Source organism: Protopterus annectens, chromosome 4.part0 (genome assembly GCF_019279795.1).
Source record: "Protopterus annectens isolate FY-2018-M chromosome 4.part0, PAN1.0, whole genome shotgun sequence".
NCBI classification, from domain to species: Eukaryota; Metazoa; Chordata; order Ceratodontiformes; family Protopteridae; genus Protopterus; species Protopterus annectens.
This window is the reverse complement of record NC_056733.1, coordinates 128,200,852-128,228,497: the sequence shown is the minus strand read 5'-3', so window position 1 is coordinate 128,228,497 and position 27,646 is coordinate 128,200,852. Positions and strand designations below refer to the sequence as shown.

Below are 27,646 nucleotides of genomic sequence, written 5' to 3'. Positions count from 1 at the left end.
TGAGCCAATCGTGAATCACAGCATCCCTCGGGGATTCCCCCTGTGGGGGGATTAGGGCAAAGTAGCTGCTGCATTGGTGATTTGCTGGGGAAGCGAATAGGTCACAAGAAGGGCTGCCCCCAGCGGCTGAAGATCTTCGCCGCAATGATTGGATTGAGGGGCCACTCATGAGGCAGTAGGATACATCTGCTCAGCTTGTCTGCATTCACTATGGAAATCCCGGGAATATGCATTGCAGTCAGAAAGCGGTTGGAATCTATCACCCATTGCAAAATTCTCATGGCCTCTCACACAATGGGTAGGACTTGGTTCCCCCTTCTTTGTTGATGTACCAGATTACTGACATATTGTTGGACTTGATACCAATTGTCCCTGACAGGAGGACAGACTGACATGCTGGCAACACTAGAAGCACTGCCCTCAGTTCTAGAACAGTGATGTGCAGATTGCCCTCTTTGTCTTTGTCTGACCATGTGGCTTGGAACGTCTTTCCCAGTAAAAGACTCCCCCCCCACCCACCCTATCAGAGAAGCGTCCGTGGTCACTGTGGCTTTGGGTTGAGATGGGGAGAAGGGGCAACTCCATTAGTCTTTCTCTGGCTTCATCCACCACATTAAATCTTGTTTGCATCATTTTGTTATGCGGATTTGAAAGGACACCGGATGATGCGAAGGATACCACTGCATCAGTAGGAGCCACTGAAGAAGCCTCATGTGTAGTCTTGCTAGAGGAACTATTGTAATCGATGCTGCCATCGATCCTAGAAGCTGAAGGACCGCCCAAGCAGAGACTTGGTCTTGACAGTGTATCACCTGGAGTTGGGACCTTAGCCATTCCAGTCTGTGACCTGGGAGGGAGACTAGGCAAGATTGGGTATTAAAGTTTCTCCTACAAATTCCAAGGTTTGAGAAGGAGTTAGTTTGCATTTATCGCAGTTTATAGAGATTCCTAGGAATTCTGCCAATGTTAGAGTGTAGTTTAGGGCTGTCATCAGTAGATGCTTGGTGGGGGTGGTAAGGAGCCAATCTTCTAAGTATGGAAATACCCAGAATCCTTGTAGTCTCAAGTGAGCTGTTACCACAGCCATGCATTTGGTGAACACTTTGGGGGCTGTAGGGAGTCTAAATGGCAGTGCACGGACTTGGTAGTGGTTGGCTCCCAGCCGCAAGTGAAGGAACCTTCTGGAGTGTTTGTCCATCTTTATGTGGTAATATGCATCCTGAAGATCTACTGAGCACATCCAATCATCTTTCTCCAGAAAAGGGAGGAACTGAACCATGACCATCCGGAATTTTGTTTGTTTGACAAATTTGTTTAGAAAGCTGAGATCCAAAATCGGTCATCAGTCCCCTGTCTTTTTTGGCACTAAAAAGAATTTTGAGTAGAATCCAGATCCTGTTTGGTCTGGCGGGACTGTTTGGATGACTCTTTTTTGCGACAGCTTTCTTATCTCTTGAACTGCTGCTTCCCTTTGAGTGGGTGGAACATTGCGAATTTCTCATGATGACTTTGGGTAAATGTCGAAAGGTATGTGGTAACCTCTGGCTATGATCTTCTGCACCCAAGATTCTGTAGATATTGTTTGCCAGGCAGGGTGATGCAGAGAGAAATGCCCCCCGACGGCTTCCAGAGGAAAGCAATTGGGCCGCTCTTCAGGAGCTGGTAGGGCTGTCCAGAGAAAGAATCCTTGGACCCCTGATTATGCGGGCCACCTCTGCCTCTACAGGGGTGTTTTCCATAAGAGTTACACCCTCTGCCCCGGGGAGTAAACTCGCCACGTGTGTCACATAAAGGACCCTGCGATTTCTTGTACCACATCTTTCCACTCCTGTGATTCCTAGAGTAGGGACGTTGAGGGGGTTGAAAAACATACGCCCATGGCAGACAGGGTTTTGCCGTCTTTTTCACACCTGGGTAATAAGAAGTTATGTACCTACCATAACGTTCCATGTCAGTTGTCTTCATCTCACCTTCCTTCTTGCTGTTTGGGATCGGAGCCGATCCTCGGCTCCGACTCGGACATCTTCAATAGCTCTAGAGCTGTTTACTGGTTCGAGGCTACCCCTTATCCCATGATGCCTAGCGACAGCTACCCAGATCTCATTTGAAATAGCTAATTCAGACATAATATGAGAGAAACCAGTTATCAAAAAAATAGAAGTTATGTTCTTACCATAACGTTCCATGTTAGTTGTCTTCTTCTCGCCTTCTTTCTTGCTGGATGGGTTCGGAGCCGACCTCGGCTCCGACTCGGCCACTCTAAAAGCTCGAGAGTTGGTTCCACCGGCTCGAGGCTCCCCCTATATCCCACAATGCTAGGCGGTATTACCTCAGATCTCGTTTGTAAGCTATGCCCAGCCAAAAATAACTCCAGAACCACTGGAAAAGGGAAAAACCCACCTCTATAAAAGGAAAGGAAGAAGGTGACCTGAAAACCTGATGAAGGAATATATGAAAGTATAGCATATACCTATATACAATAGAGGTGGTAGAAAGAGAGGTCACAATCAAACTCCTCTAGGTCTGTCCAGGCTAGGGGGAAGGAGGGTGGGACGCAAGAAAGAAGGCGAGAAGAAGACAACTAACATGGAACGTTATGGTAAGAACATAACTTCTATATGTTAAGTTGTCCATCTCGCCTTCATTCTTGCTGGATGGGACCGTCCTAGCACCTTGTCCCGGGTGGCCTATCGGAACAGACTCTTGAGAACAGTGGAACCAAAGTTAGCTCTATGTCTAGAAGCTAAATCCAACTTATAATGAGAAATGAAAGTGTGAGGAGTAGCCCAAGTAGCCGCTGCACAAATGGTGTCAATAGGCAGCCTGTCTTGGAAGGCTATAGAAGTAGCCAAAGCTCTGGTGGAGTGGGCCTTAGGTTTGTTAGGCAGCTTTTGGTGTATAATTTCATAAACAAAGGAAATCAGAGATGTTAGCCATCTGGAGAGTGATACCTTCGAAACTGAAAGTCCCTTTCTGCCTTCTGCATAAGAGACAAACAACTGGTCAGTTTTCCTGATCTGTTTGGTTCTATCCAAATAATACCTTAACTGACGATGAACATCTAGCCAATGCAATTTTTGTTCAGACCTGTTAGAAAAGTTAGGAAAAAACACAGGGAGGTCAATGCTTTGATTTAGGTTAGACGTAGAGGCTACTTTAGGTAAAAAGGATGGATTGGTTCGTAAGGACACCCTGTCTTTATGAAACAATAGATACGTGGTCGACTGCTGAGTGCATGAAGTTCTGAGACCCTTCTAGCTGAAGTAATGGCTACCAGAAAGAGAGTCTTCCAGGATAGCAATTTCAATGAACAGGAAGCTGCAGGTTTGAAAGGGGGAAGAATCAAAGATGTGAGAACTAAATTAAGGTCCCAAGAAGGAGGAGGATTTCTTATAGGAGGTCTGAGAAGAAAAACTCCTTCAAAAAGCTTTGCAAAGCTTGTGAGACATGATGGCAGAATCTGAAATGCCCACATGAAAGTTAGAAATAGCTGCCAATTGAACTTTAAGAGTAGAAGGAGATGAACCTGCATGGAAGAGTTCAGCTAGAAAATCAAGGACTATTTGGATGGAAGCAGTGAAAGGATCTATGTCCCTTCCTTGAGCCCAAAAGGCGAAACGTTTCCACTTACTAAGATAAATCTTCCGAGTGGAAGATTTATGGGAAGCTATCAAAATATCTCGAACAGAGTGAGATATTTGAGGAAGCCTGGCTAAGGTTGGAATTGGAGGAACCAAGCAGTGAGGTTCAGAGAGGGGAGGGAGCGATGCAACTGACCCGATTGATGGATCAAAAGATCTGGAACTAGGTCCAGATGCCAAGGTTGCTCCAACAGAAATTGATGTAGAAAGGGGAACCAAACCTGTCGAGGCCAGTAAGGGGCAATGAGGATCAATGAGGCCTTCTGAGTGATAGCTTTCTGTATCACTTGAGAGATTAGTGGGAAGGGAGGAAATGCATACAGAAGTCCCCGGGGCCAAACTTGGACTAGAGCGTCTCTACTGGGCTGGCCTGGTAACGGGAATAGGGTGAAATAATCTCTGCACTTGCTGTTTTGGGGAGTAGCAAAAAGGTCGCAGCAAGGCTGACCCCACTTGAGAAAAATTTTCTCCAAAATAGAATCTTTCAGAGACCACTCGTGAGGCATGAGGATAGCTCTGCTCAACTTGTCCGTGATTAGATTGGACTTCCTGGGATGTGCGTTGCTATCAGAAACCGCTGAGAAGAAATCGCCCATTGCCACAGTCTGAGTGCTTCTCGACATAGGGGATAGGACCTGGTTCCGCCTTGTTTGTTGATATACCACACTACAGACATATTGTCCGTCTGGATTGCTATCGTTCCCAAGGGAAGAGAGTCTTGAAGGGCTTGCAACGCTAAAAGCACTGCTCTCATCTCTAGAACATTTATATGCAAGTGGCATTCATCTGGTTGCCATATGCCCTTGACTGTTCTGCCCTGATAATGCCCCCCCCACCCGATCAGGGAGGCGTCCGTTGTCAGAGTAGCAACCGGAGGGGAAGGAACAAAGGGTCTTCCCAGGAAGAGCTGAGGGGAAGAAATCCACCAAAGAAGATGATTCTTGCATGCTTGCGTAATCATAATGGTGTGGGACATCGGAAGTTGCTGGTACGACCATTGTGTGAAGAGCATCCATTGAAGGATTCTCATGTGGAATCTGGCTAATAGAAGTAGAGGGATAGCAGCCGCCATAATCCCCAGTACTTTCAGAACTAATCTGGCTTTGACTCTGTTGCTATGGAAGAGAAGGGAGACCAGTTTGCGTATGTCTGCTATTCTTTGGTCTGTTAGTCTCGCAGACATGTTGACTGTGTCTAGATTTGCACCTATGAAGGTAATAGCACGACAAGGCGACAAAACAGACTTTTCGCAATTTATTGAGATGCCTAACTTTTGACAAATGCGAAAGGTGTAGTCTCTGGCCATTAGAAGAAGATGCTTGGTAGGAGCTGTGAGGAGCCAGTCGTCCAAATATGGAAACACCTGGAATCCTTGACATCTCAGGTGAGAAGCTACCACTGCCATGCATTTGGTAAACACCCGGGGGGCAGTGGTGAGACCAAAGGGCAGGGCTCTGAATTGAAAGTGACTGGTTCCCAGCCAGAAGCGGAGGAATCTCCTGGAGCGCCTGTTCATTTTTATAATGATAGTACGCATCCTGGAGGTCTATAGAGCACATCCAGTTCTCCTTTCCCAATAGGGTAGGATGGATTGTAGCGTGACCATCCGAAATCTTGTTTTCTTGACCGACTTGTTCAAGATACTGAGATCCAAAATGGGTCTCCAGTCCCCTGTTTTCTTTGGAACCAAAAAGAATTTGGAGTAGATTCCGGATCCTTGCTGGTCTGCTGGCACTGGCTGAATGGCTCTTTTTGCAAGCAACTTTGATATTTCCAACGCTGCTTGATCCCTTTGAGCGGGTGGAACATCTGGAAGGGATTTTTTTGATTGATTTGGAATACGAAAGAACGGAATGGAATAACATTCGGAAATGATGGACTGTACCCACTTGTCTTGAGTTAGGGATCGCCAGGCTTCTGGGTACAGTGACAATCTTCCCCCGACTGCCTCCGAAGGTGGACAGTCGGGCAACACCTCAGGGATGCTGGAAAGGCTTATCGGAAAAAGTTTCTCGATTGCCCTGGTTCTGCAGACCCCCCCTGCCTCTAGGGCGACGTCTACCATTATTGTTCCCCCCTCTGCCTCTGGAGGGGAACCGACTCTGTGCGTCAGGCAAAGTCCCTTGAGATTGTTTACAGAACCACATTTTCCCACTTTTCTGGCCTTTGGGGTAAGGCCTAGAAGGAGTAGAAAAACGAACTCCGACGGCAGAAAGAGTTTTGCCATCCGTCTCGCACCTCGTCAAGGTTTCTTTCACTTGAGGACCAAAGAGAGATGATCCATCAAACGGGGAATTAGTGAACGACGTTTTAAAGGGGTCCACAAAATTGCATAGCCGCATCCAGGCATGCCGGCGTAAGGCAACACCTGTCCCTGCGGCTCTGCTCGCTCCATCAGCCACATATGAAAGGAGGCGCATGGAGGAGTTAGCTATAGAGTTTAGGGTAGCCAGCTGAGCGTTCATCTTGTCCTGAAAACCCGCAGCTGTAGGATCCTTCAACATCTCACTCGCTTCCTTGATTACATCTCTTCGAAGACGAGTGAAATGGCATAGGTAGTTCAGCGAACGCATAGCAAAGGTCGCTGATGAAAACATCCGCTTCCCGTACCTGTCCATAGACCTAGATTCCTTGTTAGGAGGATGGACAGGCACCGAAGGATCAGCTAGTTCCTTCTTGGTGGCAGCAGCTACCACCATAGCATCCACAGAAACTCCCTTGCTCAGAAATTGCTTATCTGCTGGTGCTGTGATAAACTTTGAAGGTCTCCTGGGGGTGGGGTCCACTGAGTCAGGAGCCGTCCAAGCCTTTTTTGCTACCACCTGCATGAGGGGGTCAAATGGAGGAGACACCCAGGAGGTGGAAGGGCAAGAGACAAACGCCTCAAGATACACAGATTCATCCTCCGAAGGGTTAAGGGCTGGCCAATTTCCCCTCTGTTTCAGGATCTCTAGAATGTCTGCAAAGGAGACATCTTCAGAAGGGGAATGGGGGGAACCCTCGGAATCCTCTAAATCTGTGTCAGAGGTGACAGACTCAGGTGAGTCTATGTGCTTCCTCTTACACTTTCTCTTCCTAGGGGGCTCCCCTGCCAATTCAGGAGAGGCCTCAGAAGAGGATGAGATCCCCACAGGGGATTCTTGAGGAGCTGGCTCTCTGCGGTCTGGGATGAGGGAGTGAGTAGACATAACCTGAGGCACCGAAGAGGGAGGGGCGGACGGAGCCGACTGTGGAGTTGAACCAGGTTCCAACACACTCCGCATGACCTCGAACTCACCCCTGTCAGGCAGAGCCAGAGGTCCCCGCCCAAAGCTGAGAACCCCTCGGCACCGACAGTGATGGCTCGAGGCCGATGTCGGAGCCGAACTCACCAGTGCCGGCACCGAGAGGGAGAGGGGTCGGACAAGGGTCCGATGCCACTCACCCCTCGAGCCGACGAGGGAAGTCCGGCGCCGAGATTCTTCAAAGGAAGAAATCGGAGCCGACGACGGAACCGAAGACAATTGTATCGGTTCCGACGCTACCACAGTCTCGGTTCCGAGACGCCTGCCCGAGCTCAAAGGAGTCGGAGGAGGAACATTTTGAGGGATAGGGTCAAGCATCGACTGATGAGTCGGGCTCTGAAGCATTTGGGCCAGTGCCTCGGACTTGAGAAGTCGACTCACTACCCTCTGAAGGTCATGATCCGAAAGCCTCGATGACCTAGAGGAGTGAGATCTATGGCTCCGTTCAGACAGCAAGGGAGACGCTGGAGCCGAATGAACGGAGTCAAGGGATGGTGACCTAGACCTCTTTCTAGATGTCGGCTCCGATGGTCTGATCGGAGCCGACCCAGGAATTTCCAATGCCTCGGCTCCAGCCGGAGCCGAGGGAACCACAGAAACTGCAGTCCGAGACTCATCGGCTCCAGCCGGAGCCGATGTAGCAGTAGGTTTCGAAGCCTTAGGCCTCGACTCAGAAGCTGGAGTCGAGGACCTAGAAACCTTAGAGGGTTTGCCCGAAGTAGCAGTAGGGGAACCCTCAGGCTTAAGCAAACCTCTTAAAATAAGTTTGTTTTTTCTTTCCTGCAGGACTCTAGGGCTGAAGCCATGGCATACAGCACAAGAGTCCTGCAGGTGTAAAGGTCCCAGGTAGTATACACAAGAAGTGTGACCGTCTGTCAGAGACATTTTCTGACAGCATGAGTCACACTTCTTGAAGCCTGAGACCTTTGACCCCTTAGACATTTTTAAGGAAAGTGTAACCACACACACACACACAAACACACCGATTACACTTTTCACAAGGTTAACTAAAAAAAGGAGATTAGTTCTTTTTTTAGACCCCTAAAAAAAAACACATACACTCCACTAAGGGGATGGAAGGGCCCGAAGGCCTGAGGGAAGAACTAATAAGTTCTTGTGGAAAAAAGGGTGGATAAACAGGAAGGAAAGGGTCAAAATCCACTAAGTTAAGGGAAATAACTATAAAAGACTAAATTAAGGGGGTTTAAATTCACTATAGATTAATCTATAATAACTGACCTGAAGCCGGTAGAAACCATACACCTCGATCGCTGTAGCGGCAAACAAGATCTGGGGTAATACCGCCTAGCATTGTGGGATATAGGGGGAGCCTCGAGCCGGTGGAACCAACTCTCGAGCTTTTAGAGTGGCCGAGTCGGAGCCGAGGTCGGCTCCGAACCCATCCAGCAAGAATGAAGGCGAGATGGACAACTTAACATCTGGTTGTTCCATGCATCCTAATATCTAGAATAGGTTAGGAAGACCTAGCCAGAAGAATAACAATAAAAGAATACTCATCCAGTGAAAAACGACTCCTCTCAATCCACTAGGACGGGGGAAGGAGGGAGAGACGCAAGAAGGAAGGCAAGATGAAGACAACTAACATGGAACATTATGGTAGGTACATTACTTCTTAATGTTAAGTTGTCTATCTCGCCTTCATTCTTGCTGTTTGGGACAGCATCCCTAGCACCTAACATTCTGGGTGGCTCAGTGGAACAGACTCTTCAGAACAGTGGAACCAAAGTCAGCTCTGCTCCGGGAGACCATATCCACCTTGTAATGAGAAATAAAGGTATGACAGTTTGCACACGTGGCAGCTGCAGAGATGGAATCCATGGGCAACCTAGACTGAAAAGCTACGGAGGTGGCTAATGCCCTAGTAGAATGACCTTTCACTTTAGTTGGTAACTCTTTATTCCGTAACTGGTAAATAAATGTAATAGTGTGGGACAACCATCTGGATAAGGTCACCTTGGAAAATGGGAGACCTTGTTTGTTTAAGGAATAAGAAAGGAATAATTGGTCTGACTTTCTTATTTCTTTAGTTCTATGTAGGTAAAAACGCAATTGTCTATGAACGTCCAATTGGTGAAGCTTGTACTCTGCCTTGTTACCATGATTTGGGAAGAACACAGGGAGATCTATAGATTGATTTAAATTATTTTCTGAGCAGACTTTAGGAAGAAACGAAGGATTAGTCCTCAGGGCAACTCTGTCCTTGTGAAACACCAGGTAGGGAGGATGAACACATAGTGCTTGAAGTTCTGAGACACACCTAGCTGAAGTGATAGCAACCAGAAAGAGTGTCTTCCAAGACAGAAATGTTATTGAGCAAGATGCTGCTGGTTCAAAAGGAAGCAGAATTAAGGAAGTAAGGACTAAATTAAGGTCCCAAGGAGGAGGGGGATCTCTCACTGGAGGTCTAAGAAGAGATGTTCCTCTCAAAAAAGCTTTACAGAGCTTATAAGACATGATTAGAATTTGTCAAACCGATATGATATGAAAATTAGAAATGGCTGCTAACTGTACCCTAATCGTAACTGTACCCTAATCGTAGCGGAAGCGGCCCCGGAGTGAAAAAGGTGTGCTAGGAATTCCAGCATTTCGTGGACTGGGGCTGAAAATGTATCCACATTCCTAGACTCTGCCCAACAAGAAAAACGTTTCCATTTGCTAGCATAAGTTTTTCTTGTTGTAGACTTATGAGAGGAAACGATAATCTCGTGGACTGCTGGGGAAATGCTGGGAAGCCTGGCTAAGGCTGGAAGTGGAGCAACCAAGCTGTGAGCTGGAGAGTTTGGAGGTATTGATGCAACCCGCCAGACAGATGAATCAGGAGATCTGAAATTGGGTCCAGAGTCCAGGGCTGATCGAGAAGGTAAGGGTGCAGGAACGGGAACCATATCTGTCGAGGCCAGTAGGGGGCAATGAGGATCATTCTGCAACCTAACGATTTTGCTCTCTGTATGAGTATCGGTATCAGGGGAAACGGAAGAAAGGCATAAAGGCCAATCGTGGACTAGAGCGTCTCTGGGTATGTGACCTGGAAGCAGAAGAAGGGAGAAGTAGTTGCTGCATTTGCTGTTGAAAGGGGTGGCAAAAAGATCGCAGCAAGGCTGTCCCCATTTGCGGAAGATAAGATCCGCAACTTCCTGATTCAAAGACCACTCATGAGGCATGAAGATATCTCTGCTGAACCTGTCTGCTATGACGATGGATCTCCCAGGGATGTGCGTCGCAGTCAGAAAACGTTGGGAGGAAATCGCCCACTGCCAAAGTCTGAGTGCTTCTCGACACAGTGGGTAGGATCTGGTTCCGCCCTGTTTGTTGATGTACCACACCACAGACATGTTGTCTGTTTGAATTGCAATGGTCCCGGAAGGAAGAGAGTCTTGAAGAGCTTGCAACGCTATGAGCACGGCTCTCATTTCTAGGACATTTATGTGCAGATGGTACTTGTGAGGTTGCCAAGTGCCTTGGACTGTCCTGCCCAGATAATGCTCCCCCCACCCTATCAGGGAAGTGTCTGTAGTCATTGTGGCTACCGGAGGGGGCTGTATGAAAGGTCTGCCCCGAGTCACTAGTGGGGAGACCATTCACCAAGAAAGGTGCCTTTTGCATGCCTCCGTGATCAGTATCATGTGAGACATGGGTAGCTCCTGGAAAGACCACTGCGTGGAAAGAAGCCACTGAAGAATTCTCATGTGGAAATGCGCTAATGGAAGTAGAAGAACGGCAGCTGCCATGGAGCCCAGAGTTTGAAGGACATGTCTGACTGGGATCCTTTTGCTCTGCATTAGGATTTGCACTTGTTGACGGATTGTGGACACTCTTTCCAGTGGTAACCTTGCGAACATTTCCCTTGTGTTTAATTCTGCTCCTATGTAAGTGATAGATTGACAGGGCAACAAGGCAGATTTTTTAAAATTTATTGTAATATCTAGCTGGGTGCAAGATGTGATTGTATAATCCCACGCTTGTAAGAGTTGATGCCTGGTGGTAGCAGTGAGGAGCCAGTCATCTAGATATGGAAACACCTGGAATCCTTGACGTCTCAGGTGAGCTGTGACCACTGCCATAAATTTGGTGATCACCCTGGGGCCTGTGGTGAGACCAAAGGGCAGAGCTCTGAACTGGTAATGAGTGGTCCCCACCCGAAAGCGAAGAAATCTCCTGGAGCATCTGTCCATCTTGATATGGTAGTACGTGTCCTGAAGATCTATCGAGCACATCCAATTGTCCTGACCCAGGAAGGGTAGAATGGACTGAAGAGTGACCATCCAAAACTTTGTTCATTGTACAGATTTGTTTAGTCTGCTGAGATCCAAAATCGGTCTCCAGTCCCCTGTCTTTTTTGGTACCAAAAAGAACCTTGAGTAAGTTCTGGATCTGTGCTGGTCTGCGAGGACTTCCTGAATGGCTCTTTTTTCTAGCAGTTTTGAAACTTCTATTACTGCTTGCTCCTTCAGATGGGTGGAACATCTGGAAGGGCCTTCTTTGACTGTAAGGGGGATTGATGGAAGGGAATTTTGTAACCTCCGGATATTATGGACAGTACACATCTATCTCTTGTTAAATTTTGCCAGGCTTTTGGGTACAGCAAAAGTCTTCCCCCGAGTGCCTCCAAAGGTGAGCAGCCGGGCAACCCTTCAGGGATGCTGGAAGGGCTTGTCAGAGAAGGATTCTCTGTTGCTCTGGTTCTGCGGACTGTATCTGCCATGAGGGCGACATCTATTATTGTTGTTTCCCCCTCTGCCTCTGGAGGAAAAATCACTACGTGTGTCAGGCAAGGCTCCCTGAGATTTGCGGAACCACATCTTCCCACTCTTCTGACTCTTGGGGCAAGGTCTAGAGGGAGTGGAAAAATGGACTCCCACGGCAGAGAGAGTCTTGCCTTCTTGCTCACACCAAGTCAACGTGTCTTTCACCTGTGGCCCAAAGAGAAAGGAGCCATCAAAGGGGGTACTGGTGAAGGATGCTCGAAAGGGTTCCGCAAAGTGACAGAGCTGCATCCAAGCATGCCTCCTGAGGGCCACACCCATGCCAGCGGCTCTACTTGCTCCATCGGCTGCATAGGAAATGAGCCTAATGGAGGAGTTAACTACAGGAGTCGCTAGCTGGGAAGCTACTTTGGCTTGTACTCCCTCAGCTGTAGGATCTTGAAGGGTATCTCCAAGCTCTTTAAGGAGATCCCTTTGAAGGCGAGTAAAATGACAGATAGTTCTGGGACCTCATGGAGAAGATTGCTGAAGCAAACATTCGCTTTCCATACCTGTCCATTGTCCTAGACTCCTTGTTAGAGGGATGAACAGATGAAGATGTCTCTGCTAACTCTTTTTTTGGTGGCTGCTGCTACCACCATGGCATCATCGGGCAAACCTTTAGAAAGGAATTGCTTATCCTGAGGGGTTGTAATAAATTTACCAGGTCTTCTTGGAGTTGGTTCCACTGTGTCCAGAGCTGACCAAGCCTTTTGAGCCACTACAGATATAAGTGGGTTGAAAGGAGGAGAAACCCACGAGGTGAAGGTCGGTAACTGAATGCGTCCAGAAATACAGACTCATCCTTGGTAGGGGCTAGGGGAGTCCAGTTCCCCCTCTGCCTAAGCATTTCAAGGATGTCCAAAAAGGAAATATCTTCAGAGGGGATCTCCGGGACCCTCCCGATTCATCTAAGTCTGTATCAAAAGTGACAGACTCAGGGGAGTCAATGTGCTTCCTCTTGCACTTCTTCCGAGGGGGGCTCCTCTGAGTGATCAGGGAAGGCCTCGGAAGAAGAGGAAACACCCAATGGGGTGTCCTGGGGCATCAGTTCCCTACGCTTGGGGTCTGGAGGAGGAGCAGAGGTTGGCACAGACACTACGGGGGATGGAGCTGGTGTGGCTGGTAGTGGAGCTGTCTCGGGGGACAGCACACTCCGCATGACCTCAAAGGCGTCCCTGCCTCGAGGCAGAGAAAGCTCCGGTTCCAAAGAAATAGGAATCTTTCTCAGCGCCGAGGGGAACGGCTCCGAGGCCGATGTTGGAGCCGAGGTCACTTGCGCCAATGCTCCGAGAGGGAGAAGGGGGTCGGACAAGGGTCCAATGCCACTCGCCCCCTCGGAGCCGACGAGGGAGCCCTGGTGTCCAGATTCCTTGATCGAAGGAACTATCAAGGTAATCGGAGCCGAAGTCGGAACCGAAGGAGAGATGGTGATCGGAGCCGATGGTTCCACTACTCGAACCCCAACGAACTCCGGCTCCGAACTCAATGGAGTTGGAGGAGGAACAGAAAAAGAGGTGGATGGAGCCGATACCTGTTGAGGAGGGTTAGGCAATAATTTTGCTAATGCCTGTGATTTAAGCAACCTACTTACTACTCTCTCCACATCATGATCTGACAGCCTAGAGGATCGAGAGGAGTGTGAAGAATGGTGGCTACGTTCAGTTTGCAATAATGGAGACTGAGGAGCCGAATGAACTGACCCTAATGAAGGGGACCTCAGCCTTTTATGGCTCCGAGACGGCTCAGAAAACATCCGATGGAGCCGACGGAGGGGTTGTCTTGTCGGTGACAGCCGGAACCGACATACTCAGTAAATCCTGTACAGGAGTCGGATCCGAAAGTGGAGCCGATGGTTTAGAGGATTTTGGGGATTTCACTGGCTGAGAACTCTTTGCCGGTGAATCCTGAGGTTTTAACAGACCCCTAAGGATCAATTTGTTCTTTCGCTCCAGCAGGACTCTTGGACTAAAGGCATGGCAAATAAAACAAGATTCCTGCAGGTGAACAGCGCCCAAATAATAAACGCAACTAGTGTGCCCATCTGTCAGAGACATTTTCTGACAGCATGAGGCACACTTTTTAAAGCCAGATACTTTAGCTTCCTTAGACATAACTCAACCACAAAAAAACAAGTACCACAAAGGAAACACAGATAAAATTAATTTTTTTTTCAATAATAATTCTTTATTTTTCCTTTTTTTTTTTTCTAAATGTTAATATGAGAAGTTATGTACCTACCATAACGTTCCATGTTAGTTGTCTTCTCTCGCCTTCTTATACTACAACCTATTTACAATATATACCTAAATGCTTCCAACAGTTACATAGCGTCATTATACATAACTATACACTTCTAAATAGATATTACAGAAAAAAAAAAAAAAAAAAAGAGTAAAAATCTAGTATCAATATAAGGCTTATCTATAGACAACTCCATAGTTAGTCTGTAAAAGTGGAATGGAACCTTAAGCTAAGACAATGTTAAAGATTTGCTCCCATATTTTTGTATTATTTACACTTTTCTTATGATCACTAATTAATAATTTATGTGCTAGGATATGTTTTATTGCTACACTCTTGAAATTTTCCCATGAAGTCTGGGATGGATTCAACCAATTTGTAGCAATATACAGCTTCATTAACAAAAAAATATTTACGAGCATGATCCTTTGGGATCTATCCAAATTAGTTAGTGGAATATGCAGAATCATAAACTACCAAGAGAGTGTAGACTGTTGATATCCCATTTTTTGTAGTTGGAATTTCAAAGAATTCCAGAGTTTAAAAATACATTTACAACTCCAGAACATGTGTAAAAGGTCAGCCGTTTGATCTATACAATATGGACATTTGGGTGAGTTTTTTGAGTTAAATTTATGTAAAGTGAGACGCATTTGTTGACTGGGCTAGTCTAGCTGGATACATGTCCATTTTCAGTAGAGGCCCAGGGAGATAAGCTCCAAACATAAAAACATTACAAAAATAGAAATTACGAAATAAAATTACAAAATAGAAATTACATAATAAAAATTCACTACTTACACTGAATAGCTTTCATGTGGAGATATGCTCCAAACATAGCAAAATTACTATATATGATACTTAAAGTTACTAAGGTTCTACTATATAAAAGAATTTAATAGAGTATGGGTTATAATTAAATAAAAAGTTTGTCTAAGAAGAGGAAAAGTAGTTTAGAGTTTTTGCATGGGTGTTAGATATAAGGAGATACAGGTACACTTGTGGTACTAATGTTGCCATTTGTAAGTCAAAGTAGGGGAACTAGAGATGTAGGTAGAGAAAAAAAATACATATGAGGGCTGAATAAAGTTAGCTTCTAGGATTAAAGGTTGAGAGGGGACAAAGCCCAGAAGGAGGGCATATAGCAAGAAGAGAAAGTAATACGAAAAGTAAGGTTTAGTCGGGTTTAGTGCGGGGACAGAGCCAATGATTTTTCATGTGTTCTTTAAGGTGTTTTTGTAGAGAGATGTAGATGAGAGAGATGTGAGTGACATCGGAAGCTTGTTCCATATTTTTCCCACAACGTTGGTAAAAAGGGAGTCTCCAGCTTTGTTATTAGATTTGATATGGGCGATTAGTAGCTTATTAGCTGAACAGAGTGTCGCTAGATTTTTATATGGGGAGATTAAGTTAGAGAGGATTGGAGTATTATTTGGGTGATGAAGGATTTTTAGTGTGATCACTAGTTGATTATACACCAGCTGGTTTTGTAGTTCAGACCACCTGAGTTGTTTAAGGTTGTGACAGTGGTGGGTTCTAAAAGGGGTGACAGTGGTAAATCTTGCTATATTGTTATAGCTAGTTTTGAGCTTATTTAGATTAGATTTCGATAGATTGGTATATATAGGAGAGGCATAGAATAGGGTAGAAGTGAGATGGGTCTGGGCAATGGTGGTTCTAGCTAGAGGTGTGAGGTAAGGTTTAATTCTATACAAGGAGCCAAGTTTTTTATTGACCATCAGTATAGTATTGTTGATACGATCGTCATAGCTGAGGTTATTATCTATAGTAATGCCCAGGAGACATGTAGTAGTATCAGGGGTAATAGTGGTACCATTGTTAGAGGTAATTGTGAAGTGGATGGATGGGGACTTATGGGTGGGAGCAAAGAGTAACAATTTTGTTTTTTTAGGGTTAAGGAGGAGGCAACGGTCAGTAAACCAATTTTCAACAGTGTTAAAAAAGTTCTACTCCAGTCAAAGTACACCAGACTATTTTTTTTTTTTTTTTTTAAACGATAACAAAAAGAAGGAAAAGAGAGCCTCAAAGATACCCGGCTGTCCTTGGGAAGGGAGGGGGGAGGGAAGAACTCTCTAACTTAAACGAGTTCTAAATAAAAGGGGACTATGATAAAAACGAAGTACCCAACAACACGCACAGTGAATAAAACTAAGAAAGGTAAATTATCTAATAGTTTTACGGAGTATAAGAATATATTTCTACACAAAAAATTGAAATATACAAGCCTGAGCTAGAAAATGACACACCTCGCAGCTGAAGCGGCAAACGAGATCTGGGTAGCTGTCGCTAGGCATCATGGGATAAGGGGTAGCCTTGAGCCAGTAAAGAGCTCTCTAGGTAATAAAGATGGCCGAGTTGGAGCCGAGGATCAGCTCCGATCCCAAACAGCAAGAATGAAGGTGAGATAGACAACTTAACATCGTGTCTTTCTCTTTCGGGCCAAAAAGGAAAGAAGCTTCCACTGGAGCATTAAGAAAGGAAGACTTAAAAGGGTCCACAAAGTCACAAAGGCACATCCAGACATGACGTCTCATGACAATGCCTGAACCTGTAGCTCTAGCCCCCCTTCAGTAGCATGGGAAATTAAGCACATGGATGAGTTGGATATGGATTCCAGGGTTGCAAGCTGTGAGGCAACTTTGTCACTTACCTCATCAGAGACTGCTCCTGCTAAGGTTTCGGAGAGTTCTGAGACTAGGTCTCTCTGAATCCTAGTAAGGTGCGACAGATAATTCAAAGACAGAATGGCAAAAGTCGATGAGCAAACACTCGCTTCTCTAACCTGTCCACTGCCAGAGACTCTCTGTTTGGGGGATGGACAGTCTGGGTCTCCTTGGCAAGCTCTTTCTTAGTGACCGCCACCACCATAGCATCTACTGGTAGGACCTTGGACCAATGTGGACTTTCCTCAGGAGGGGATAAAATTTTGTCTGGTCTCCATGGGATTGGTTCAGTGGTATCAGGACTCTTCCATGCCCTCTGTACGACGAGTTGGACTAGCTCGTCTGTAGGCCGGGTCACCCAGGAAGTAGAGGGTCGAGCACAAAAAGCCTGCAAGAATATGGACTCCTCGGAGGAAGGGTTGGTGGGCTTCCACTCTCCCCACTGTTTCAAGATTTCCAGTATGTTTCCAAAGGAGACATCCTCAATGGGCGACCTTGGTGACCCTTCCCTTCATCCCAGTCTGTATCTTCAGTGAGGGACTCCTCAGAGAAGTCCAAGTGCTTCCTCTTGCATGTCCTCTTGTGTGGTACCTCTTCAGTCGGGGGCTTCTGATGAGGACTGCGAAGATGGGGCACCCTGCGGTAGGGTATCCTGAGGGTCCTGTGCTCGATGTCCCGATGCAGTGGCCTGTGTCAACTGCGGCTCAGATGGAGGACATATCTGGTATTACGACGCCAATGGTTTGCCTACAGAGGCAAGGGCCCTCTCCATCTCTTGGAAAGCTGGCTTGCCTGAAGAGGGATGGGAGCCTGGAACCGAGAAGGACAACCTCGGAACTGGGGTCACACCCCACTCCAAAAGGCCCACTCCCAAGGAAGGAGCCCCAAGGAGATTCAGTATTGTCGGGACTCCTGCAACCATAGCAGACTGCACCATGTAAAAAAATAGGTGCCGTACTAGGGGTCATGGTGCCCACATTCCAGTCACAATCCTGAGGATGGCCCAGCCCCAAACGAGCCAGAGACCAAAGGGTCAGCTCCAGAACCACGGTGAGATCCACCAGTGGAACCGAAGAAATGAGAAACAAAAGAGGCACTGGTGCCGAGAACTTTGATACCTGCAAGGAGGTGAAAGGAGGAGAATATGTCGGAGTCCGTGGAGATAAGACTCCCAACTCCAGATGGGAGGGGAGTTTTGGAAGGTGTTGCAATCCCTCTGGCCATCAGCAGCTGATCCACAAGACACACCACATCCAATTCTGAGAGGTTCCAGGTTGATCGGTTTGATATCCCCGACGGGGAATCAGCCTGTTCCAAAACAGGGCTGTACTGCTGCCCAAAGAAGGAGTCCACCATACATGAATATCAGGTCCGAGCAGACTGGCCCATCAGTACCATGGTCTTAAGACCAGCAACATGTGTGGGGAAAGTGTCTGGTACCTGAGTAACTACAGATGGTGTTGAATAGGTTGGAACAGACAGTGGAGGCACAATAGGTGCTGTAGACATCATCAGTGTCATGGTTGGTGCTGAGATCATAATATTTAAAGATGCCATCGAAGTGGAAACCAGTAGCTTAGGTACCAAAGACAGCACAGTGGAGGGCGGTTGAAGCCCTGGAGCTGAAGTGGTCAAAGTCAACTTTGGTATTTTCTGTTGGGGTACATGCTTCTTATCACCAGAAGGTGAGGAAGGAACCAAATGAGGTCTTTTCTTGTGTTCTCTCTTCGGAGGGGAAGAGCCCTTTGACCCAAAATACCCTCTGAGAATGGAGTTTTTAGAAGGCCTTTTAATATAAGCTTGTTCTTTCTTTTGTTCAGGGTATGAGAGCTGAACTCTTTACAAATATCACAGGGAGGCTTCACTGAAAGGTGTGAGACACCCAGACAATAAACACAAGAAAAGTGGGTGTCGGAATTTGCCATTTTGCGACCACACTGGTCGCATTGCTTAAAACCTGTCGTTCCTTTTTTTTCAGACATGGCGGAAAAACAGGTTCAATCCAAAGACTAAATATGAATACACAGTAGAAATACAAAAAAAAACACTATAAACTCTAATAAACACTATACTGAAGGAAAGACAAAGATTTTTTTTAAATACCAATACAGACAGAAAGAAGAGGATGCCAACAATGGTATCAAGATTAAATTTAAACAGGAAGATAGAGAGAGAGAGAGAGAGAGAGAGAGAGAGGAAGGCCTGTACCAACGATGGTACTAAAAATATTACCAAGTTGGTAAGGGAAAAAACATTAAATATGGGTAAAGGTTTAGCGAATAAACAGGGAAGATAGTGATAACAGTAAAAAGGAGAAAAAACGGAGGAAAAGATTTTAGAAATGTCTATTTTCTCAGATACTTAACTGAGAGCTGGCTTGACACGTCTTTATGGCTATGCAGCAAACGAGATCTGAGGTAACAGGGAGAGGGGCACTATGGGTAAAGCTTAGCGTGAGAGATTTTTGGCTGGCACGAGCTTGTTATAAGGCCGACTTGGTTCCGAGGACCCATCAGTAAGGAATGAATGAAGACTAACAACATCAGATTTATTTTTTTGAGCTGGGATGCAGGATCTGAATTGCCTAGCCATATTAAGGCCTTATCAGGTTTAATTCTGTTGGCTACCTAAAAAGCAATTACTAAAAAATGCAAATCAAAGTCTACACCAACTGTATTTGAGGCACTGATTATAATAAGAGATAAAATAGCTTCAAAAGGGATCTTTAGAAAGGGGAAGGGGCAAATTGCATAGAAGTAAATGGAAATTGTGGGAATGATGCATGAATAATAATGTTCAGGAGGAGGAGTGATGTTGAAGGGAAGGTAGGAATTCAGCAATTTTGTGCAATGTTGAACTAGTGATAGCAGCAAAGAAAATATATGTGACTTATCCTGCACATCATTGGAAAATGTTAAAATTAGAAGTTATGTACTTACCATAACTTGGTATCTAGGTTGTCCACTTTCATTCATCCTCACTACTGGGTCCTGGATCTGTCCTCAGATCCAGTCCGGCCTTTCCATTGACTGATGCCTTGTGTCTCCCACCTTCCATAATACCCTGCATCTCCACTGACTCCTCAGATAGAGTTTGCTGAACCAACAAAAGGAATAATATATATATATATATATATATATATGTGTGTGTGTGTGTGTGTGTGTGTGTGTGTATATATATATATATATATATATATATATATATATATATATATATATATATATATATATATATATGTACATACACACACTTAAATATATATATATATATATATATATATATATATATATATATATATTTATATATATATATATATACACACATATACGTATATTGGTATTTAAACAATGCCAAAGGAAAACCAAGAATATTGCCCAACCTGGAACTCAAGGCTAGGAATCTGTGGATTCCTGCATCTTCCAGGTATTTCCAGATCAAAAGAAGGGGGAAGGTTGGGTGGGATGTGAGGACAAATGAAAGAGGACAACCTAGATACCAAGTAAGGGTAAGCATATAACTTCTAAATCTAATGTTATTCCTTTCATTCATCCTTACTTCTGGGTCAGAATCCCCAGCTACATAACTTCTTGGGCAGCCCCTATGGAAGGACAGGCCTGAGCACTGTGGAGTTGAAGGATGCTCTACTTCTGGTGGCTATGTCTAACTTATAATGAGAAACAAAGGTGTGGTAAGTGTACCAAGTTGCTGCAGCACACATTTCGTCAATAGAAGTTCTGGCTGAAAAAGCAGAAGAAGTGGACATCAACCTGGTAAAATGTGTTTTTGGAGAAAAAGGAAGCTTTATCCCTTTCAAGGAATAAATGGCAGTAATACAGTTGGTAATCCATTTTTGCCAAAGTTACTTTAGACACTCCTCTGCCTAAATGGCTGGGTGAAAAGGAGATGAATAACTGCTCAGATTTTCTGAATTCCTTTGTTCTGTGCAGAAAAAAACACAATTGCCTATGAACATCAAGTAAATGTAGCATGTATTCACCTTTGTTAGAATAATTAGGGAAAAAGACTAGAAGATGGATTGGTTAATGTTTGCTCCTTTAGCAAAAAGGAAGGTTTTGTCTTCAGAGAAACTCTGTCTTTGAAGAAGGTTATATACGGTGGTTTAGAAGATCAAGCTTGAAGTTCTAATACTCTTTTAGTGGAGGTAATGGCCACTAAAAGATGGTCTTACAAGACAAGGACTTTATATCACAGGAGTCAGCTGGCTCAAAAGGTTTTTGGATGAGGCCTTGTAAAATCAAAGTCAGGTCCCATGGTGGGGAAGGATCCTTAATTGGGGGCCTGAGCAAGAATAATCCCTTCATAAAGGACTTGCACAATCTGGTTGCTGAGATGGGAACCATATCCTTTGTCATGTGAAAACTGGCAACTGCAGCCAGTTGCAACTTAATCGTGGAGAAACTGGCACCCTGTTGAAAAAGCAAGCTCAGGAAAAGAACAGCTGAAACTGGAGCTGAAAAAGGATCAATATTCCTGTCTACACCCCAAAAGTTATGGTGCACTGTGACATGAGTATTATTTATGTTATGGAATGGGGAAGCTAGCCTGGATTGTCTCAAAATCATTGGAAGAAGAGGAACCAAGCGGTCAGTCTTAGGGATTTGAGGTTGGGAGTGTAGTGCTCTGAATTGTTCTGTTCTGTTGGGTGAGAAATCAGGTCTGTATGTATATAGATATATATACATATATATATATATATACATATATATATATATATATATATATATATATATATATATATATATATATATAAATAAAAGACCTATATCTATGTACATACATGTACGCACACACACACACACACACACACACACACACACACACACGCGTGCACACACATACACACACACACATATGTAGAGAGAAGGTGCATAGTTTGCTAAGCTATAAAACTTTCTGTTTTTTTTTTATTTCCCCTTTGGAATGTCTTGGTACATATATTAATTTGTATGGCACATAGTGCTGCCGTGCTTTGATTGTCATCTGAACTTCTGCACCTTGGGTGCCATCCCCTGTAACACTAGCCACTCCATATACCAGTGAAATGAAAGGCACACAGTGCATCTGTTCTGTGCAGTTTCCATTTAATTGCTGTGTGTACTGCAGTTCTAAAGATCACATCTTTCAGCACTCTTCGTAAGAAACCATCTGTTCTCAAGAGTATGCATTGCAGATAGCATTTCTAAATACGGCCAATTGTGTGCACTTCCAACATATTAGACAGCAGTTCTCTTCGAATATTATGTGTTAAGACTTTTCTCTCCATTTTATAACATACTGATGTAATGAGGCGTGAATGATATCTCTGAATTCAGCTACCTCTCAAATGTACAGGTACTAACACAACGAAGCTTAAGTTATTTGAGAAATGTATTTTAACAAACAAACTTATGCACAAATTTGTCGTGTGCAAAATCAATGAAGTCAGAAGGAAAGAAAGGTTAATGGAAGTGTACATTGGATAAGAAAAGATTTTGTAAATATATACAAACAGGAATTGTACCTCAGCTCCCATGTTGCTTAGAAGAAACTGCAGAGAATTATGAACAATTTTAAAGAATCCATCCACAAGCATTTTATCAATATGGTCTAAGTATGCGCTCCATGTAACAGCAGTTTCATCCACATTCAAAAGAGTTATATTTTCCTGCAAAGAATATACAAAAATATCATTACCGTCAGCTCTCCTTCTTTAAAGAAGACTATAGTACACTACACCATATCTTCAATATTTTCAAGAATGAGTTCATAGTGGTTTATTACTCACTTGCATACCTCTCAACCTCTTGGAGCAACAAATCTGGACAAAGCCATAAATTATGGGGGACAAAGTCCCCAAAACAGGGACAATTTTACATATTGTTCTTACAAACTTCAAAAATTGATACAATAACAGGTTTTCCAATAGTTTGAATTTTGTGAAAGGTTTTAAGTCTGAAACGCAAACACCTGCCATTATTTTCTGACTTCAAACCTCAATGATTTGCAAATGATTTGCCACAAAACACATATTGTATGATGAACAGGCCAATACTAACAAAATCTGGGCATTCTGATCAACTGAGAGGTATGCTCACCTGTATTAATAAAGCTTATGGTCTTGTTCCTTCAGCAAAACTACAACAACCCTGGTATGCTATCACCTATCATAATTAAGAATGGTTTAAAAAATCTCATTTATAAAAATACATACATACATTCATACATGGGGGAACATAACTGAGTGAAAGACATTTCTGCATAGTTCTTATGAAGTATAGATGTTAGAGGAACAGGTCTGAGAACACAGTTATTTATGCCTCAGCAAGCTGCTGCTACCTTACACTGATTTCTTCATGTGGCATAATGTCATGTGTTCCCTGTGTTGGGAAATGTGCAGCTTTATACATGAGTGACTGTGAAGCCTATAAAAGGTGCTAAATCCTCTGCTCCACTGATGCTGAGTTTCTATCCTTAGCCATAAAATCAACAGCTTGCATTCATCCAGGGAAATGAGGAATGTGTGTATCAGAAAGGAAGGTGAGTGACATTTTGACAGTCTTTTCTTCTCAGAGGGAACGGTTGGGTTTTGTCACCTGCAGGCATGACACCTGGTAATGGGTAAAGTCTAGTTCTTGGTGTGCAGACAAAATCAAGGTCTGAATGGCAAACAGGCACTGCCTTTCTGGCCAGTGTGAGTAAACGCAATATGTACCCACATGTAAGGGCGGGGCAGCAGGTACAATGCACTCAGATTTTACAACTGAATCCCACCAGAAATTTGTTTTCAAAATGTATATGAAAAAGAAGTTATGTACTCACCATAACGTTCCATCTGAGTAGTTAACACTTCATTTTTCTGCAACCTGTAGGTATTCGGATCCATATCGGATCTGAGCCGGCAACTTTTCAAGCATCTGCTCTGAGCTCTAAGCTCCTCCCCCTTACCCATAACCCATCACCATCTCCTACCTTCCCTCAGATTGAGTTTGCCACGACACAACCAGTTAGCAACTCAACTATATAATAAACCTTGAACAGGTTCGGGGGAAGGAGGGTGGGATGGTTGCAGAAAAATGAAGTGTAGCTACTCAGATAGAACTTTATGTTGAGTACGTAACTTCTTTATCTGAAGTAGTTAACTTCATTTTATCTGCAACCTGTGGGACAGAGTCCCCAGCAACTTAAACTCCTGGGAGGCCCTCATGGAAGGATATTCCTGAACACCGTAGAGCCGAAGGATGCTCTCCCTCTGGAGATCAAATCCAATTTATAATGGGAAATGAAGGTATGTGACCTTGCCCAGGTTGCTGCTGCACAAATATCATCCAGTGGAACCCTAGACCAAAATGCAGCAGAAATCGCCATAGATCTGGTAGAATGAGATTTAACAGGACCAGGTGGGGACAGACCTTTGTCTTTATAAATTTGCAAAATACATTGTGTAATCCATCTACCTAAGGAAACCTTGGAGATGGCTTTGCCAAGAAAAGGTTTAGAAAAGGACACAAATAACGGCTCATACTTGGGCTTTGTTCTGTGTAAATAAAAATGAAGCTGTCTATGAACATCTAGAAAATCCAGCTTATATTCACCCTTGTTCTGAAAATTTGGAAAGAAAACAGGCAGGTTAATTATTTGATTAATGTTTAACTCAGAAGCTACTTTTGGTAAGAAGGAAGGGTTCGTGTGGAGAGAAACCCTGTCCTTATGGAAGATCAAGTAAAGGGGCACGGCAGACAAAGCTTGAATCTCAGAAACCCTCCTAGCAGACGTAATGGCCACTAAGAAGGCTGTCTTCTAGGATAAGAAAGTACAGTTGTGTACAAAAACCATAAATGTAGATGTTTGAGTGTATTCACTGTTGCAGTCATTACATTTGGGTTATCTGCCTGCAGGTAGCCCTCAGCCGGCCTGAATACCAGAGTCTTGGATTCCTGCATCAGATGCTGTCTCTTCTTCCATGATGTCAGGACATCAGGGGTATAAAACATGCAGCCGATGCCATTACATAAGTTTTTCTTGACCCAGATGTCAGATGCCCCCATAATGGGAAGCAATTATATGTTAAGTTACACCTCCAACAAAAAGCAAATACACCAGAAAGGCAACAAAGGACAAAGACTATGGTGTAGGTAAACCGGTCCTCCAAAAAATAAATCATACAATATCACAGTCAAAGGAGGCAGCGGAACACAGCAGTAAAATTCAAGAACTTAATCCCAGAACAAACAGTAAGCGCTTTCGCAGCAACAGCTGCTTCATTAGACAAATAAAGATCCAAACTGTAGTACTTTTAAATAGCAAAGCAGCCAATAAGCATGCAAAAACAATTAGGAATTAACAAGAGCCCTCAAAGCCACACCAGAAAATGCAGCTCAAAGCTCATTGTATAAATACAAAAACATTTCATTCATAAAAACATATAAAGCATTTCATTCAACAGCCAAAACATGCAGCTCAGAACTCATTATATAAACATGAAAACATTTCATACTTAAAAGCATATAGAACATTCCATTCATAAAAACATTATAAAAATACTGAACACAATTAATATCTATCTGGCTAAGGGCCTATTCATTAAAACTGGTTTAATAGAAAATTTATCATTGAGGCCTTTCCCCATATTAGCTTTCATTCTAATAATCCAGTTCAATTCTTTGCTTTCTACCTTAGTTCTATGTGCCCCCCCCCCCCCTTTATACCCACACTGACTGTTTCAACAACCATAAACTTAAAATTGTGCTGAGCACCTAGTAACATGATGTGCTTAGATAAAGCTTTAGTCTCAGCTCTCCTGGAGATATCATATTGATGCTCCCTCATCCTGTCTCATAGCCTGTGTGTTGTCATCCCAATGTAGAAACAGTAACAAACCGTGCAGTAGGCTAAATAAACTAGATTCACTGTGTTACAGTTAGCTCTGGCTCTGAAAAACATCTTTTTATGCATATCTGGATGTTCAAATGCAGCACTACTGTCAATCAAATGACAGTAGTTAGATGCCCAACAAGGAAATGTACCAATATTAAGCTGTGTATCAGTATTGGAGTTAAACTTTGGATAACATAGCAATTTCTTAAGTGATCTCTTATTCTTATAAATATAGCTCAGGGCTTCTCCTACTATTGATTCCACTCTCTCATTAGATCTAAGTATGTCCCAGTGTTTAGCATAGATGTCCTCCAACAATATAATGTTGCTGGCATAAGTAAATGGTACTCTCAGTTTACAGTTGGTCACTTTCTGTTTGCAAAATTGAGTGGGTGAAGAGAAATATGGCTTACCTTCCTGAGTTCTAGATGTATATGCTCGAGCTGTAACTGAGCTGATTTCTTTCTTATTATAACCCCTCTCAAGGAATCGCTGTTCCATATGTTTCAATTCACAAGAGAAGGTGGAGTCATCTGCTGTCAGTCTGGATGTTCTTAACATCTGTGCTGTCACAACATTATTAAAAATGTGCCCGGGATGCATACTCTGTCTGTGGACAAACATATTCCTATGGCAACTTTTCCTATAGATTTCATAAGTAAAAGTGCCATCAAGTCCCCTGGCAATCCTAACATCAAGAAAATCCATACTTACAGTAGAGCTACTGGCAGTCAAACTAAGAAAGTCAGTACTACTGTTAAGTTGACCAATGTATTGAGACAGCTCATCACCAGTACCCTCCCACAGGGGGAAAAGATCATCAACAAATCTCCTGTAAAAAAACAACCTGTCCAGGCTTGAGCTGAGGTATGCTATGCATTTCCTCCCATTTTGCCATAACGAGGTTGGCGTAGCTATTGGCACAAGAGGTGCCCATAGCTACGCCATCTCTTTGTTTAAAAATACCTTCTTCAAACATAAAAATGTTATTATCAAGAATAATTTCCATAAGCATACACAGTAAATCTATCTTATGGATCTCATAAGTGCCATCTTGCTTTAGATAGTCTCCCAACATCTCTTTCCCTGTGTTGTTGGGTATGCACGTAAAAAGGGATTTCACATCTAATGCTATCATAATGCAACCAGCAACAGGTGGTTTAACTTGTATGTGAGCAAGTAAGTCCCTAAGGAACTGTTCAGTATCCTTTAAAATATAACAATTCTTAGCTAAGATTGGTTTCAAATGTTGTTCAACATAGATGGAAAGGGGTCAGTGCACCATCCCCTTCCAGCTACTATTGGTCTCATAGGGGGTTTACTGGCATGCTTATGTATTTTAGGGAGGCCCTGTATAGTAGACAAAGTTGGTTCTTGTATAATAAAATAATTAAAAAGATCAAACCTAATATGTCCAAGCTGCAGACATTCAACAATTCATTATACACTCTACTAATAAACTGTTCAACCTGTTGCATTGTAAATGGAATATAAATTAATGGATCATTGAGCATGGTATACATTGCATCCTTGTAAAATGTATAATCCATAACTACAAGACATCCACCTTTGTCTGCTGGTCTAAAGCTCAAGGTAGAATCCTGACACAATTGTTCTAAAGCTAACCTCTCGTTAACTGACATGTTGCAAAAAGTCTTTGTACTGCTATTATTTTCATACAATGCATAAATGTCCCTAATGCATGCTTTTTCAAAAACTTCAATAGCATCAACTGTAGGCGGTATAAAGCAACTAGTTTTCCTAAAAATATTAGCATTATTATTACTAGTGCCATGTGAATCATTAAAAAACATCTTTAAACTGACATTTCTAGTAAAAGTCTTAAGTTCTATAATGTTTTCAGTTAGTCTCATTTTCGTAGCTGGTATGAAACTCATACCTTTGTTTAGAAGGTTCATTTCAATGGCCGTTAGTCTATGACTAGATAAATTCCAAACTAGCGTTGTTCCCACATCTTTTTCAATGTTAACGTAGTCCCTTCCTTGGCTGATGCCTTCCTCTTGAATCGTGCTCTCCCCAAAGGTCGTTCGTAAAAATTAGACGTACGAATGGGAAGAGGATTAGATAACAAGCCATTTGGATTAAACGGCACAGTTGGAGCACAAGTAGTTGCCACTATATGGGAAGAATCCTTC

The 27,646-nt window shown here is 43.7% G+C and overlaps 1 protein-coding gene across 1 annotated transcript in view; it reads right to left on the bottom strand.

Moving 5' to 3' along the window:
• LOC122800226 (dynein axonemal heavy chain 17-like) overlaps window positions 1-27,646 on the bottom strand; it is a 17,083,451-nt gene that overhangs the window by 11,757,689 nt on the left and 5,298,116 nt on the right. The window contains exon 18 of the mRNA XM_044069720.1: window positions 22,138-22,281. Within this exon, the coding sequence (XP_043925655.1) occupies window positions 22,138-22,281 (144 nt within the window). The remainder of the gene's footprint in view (window positions 1-22,137; window positions 22,282-27,646) is intronic.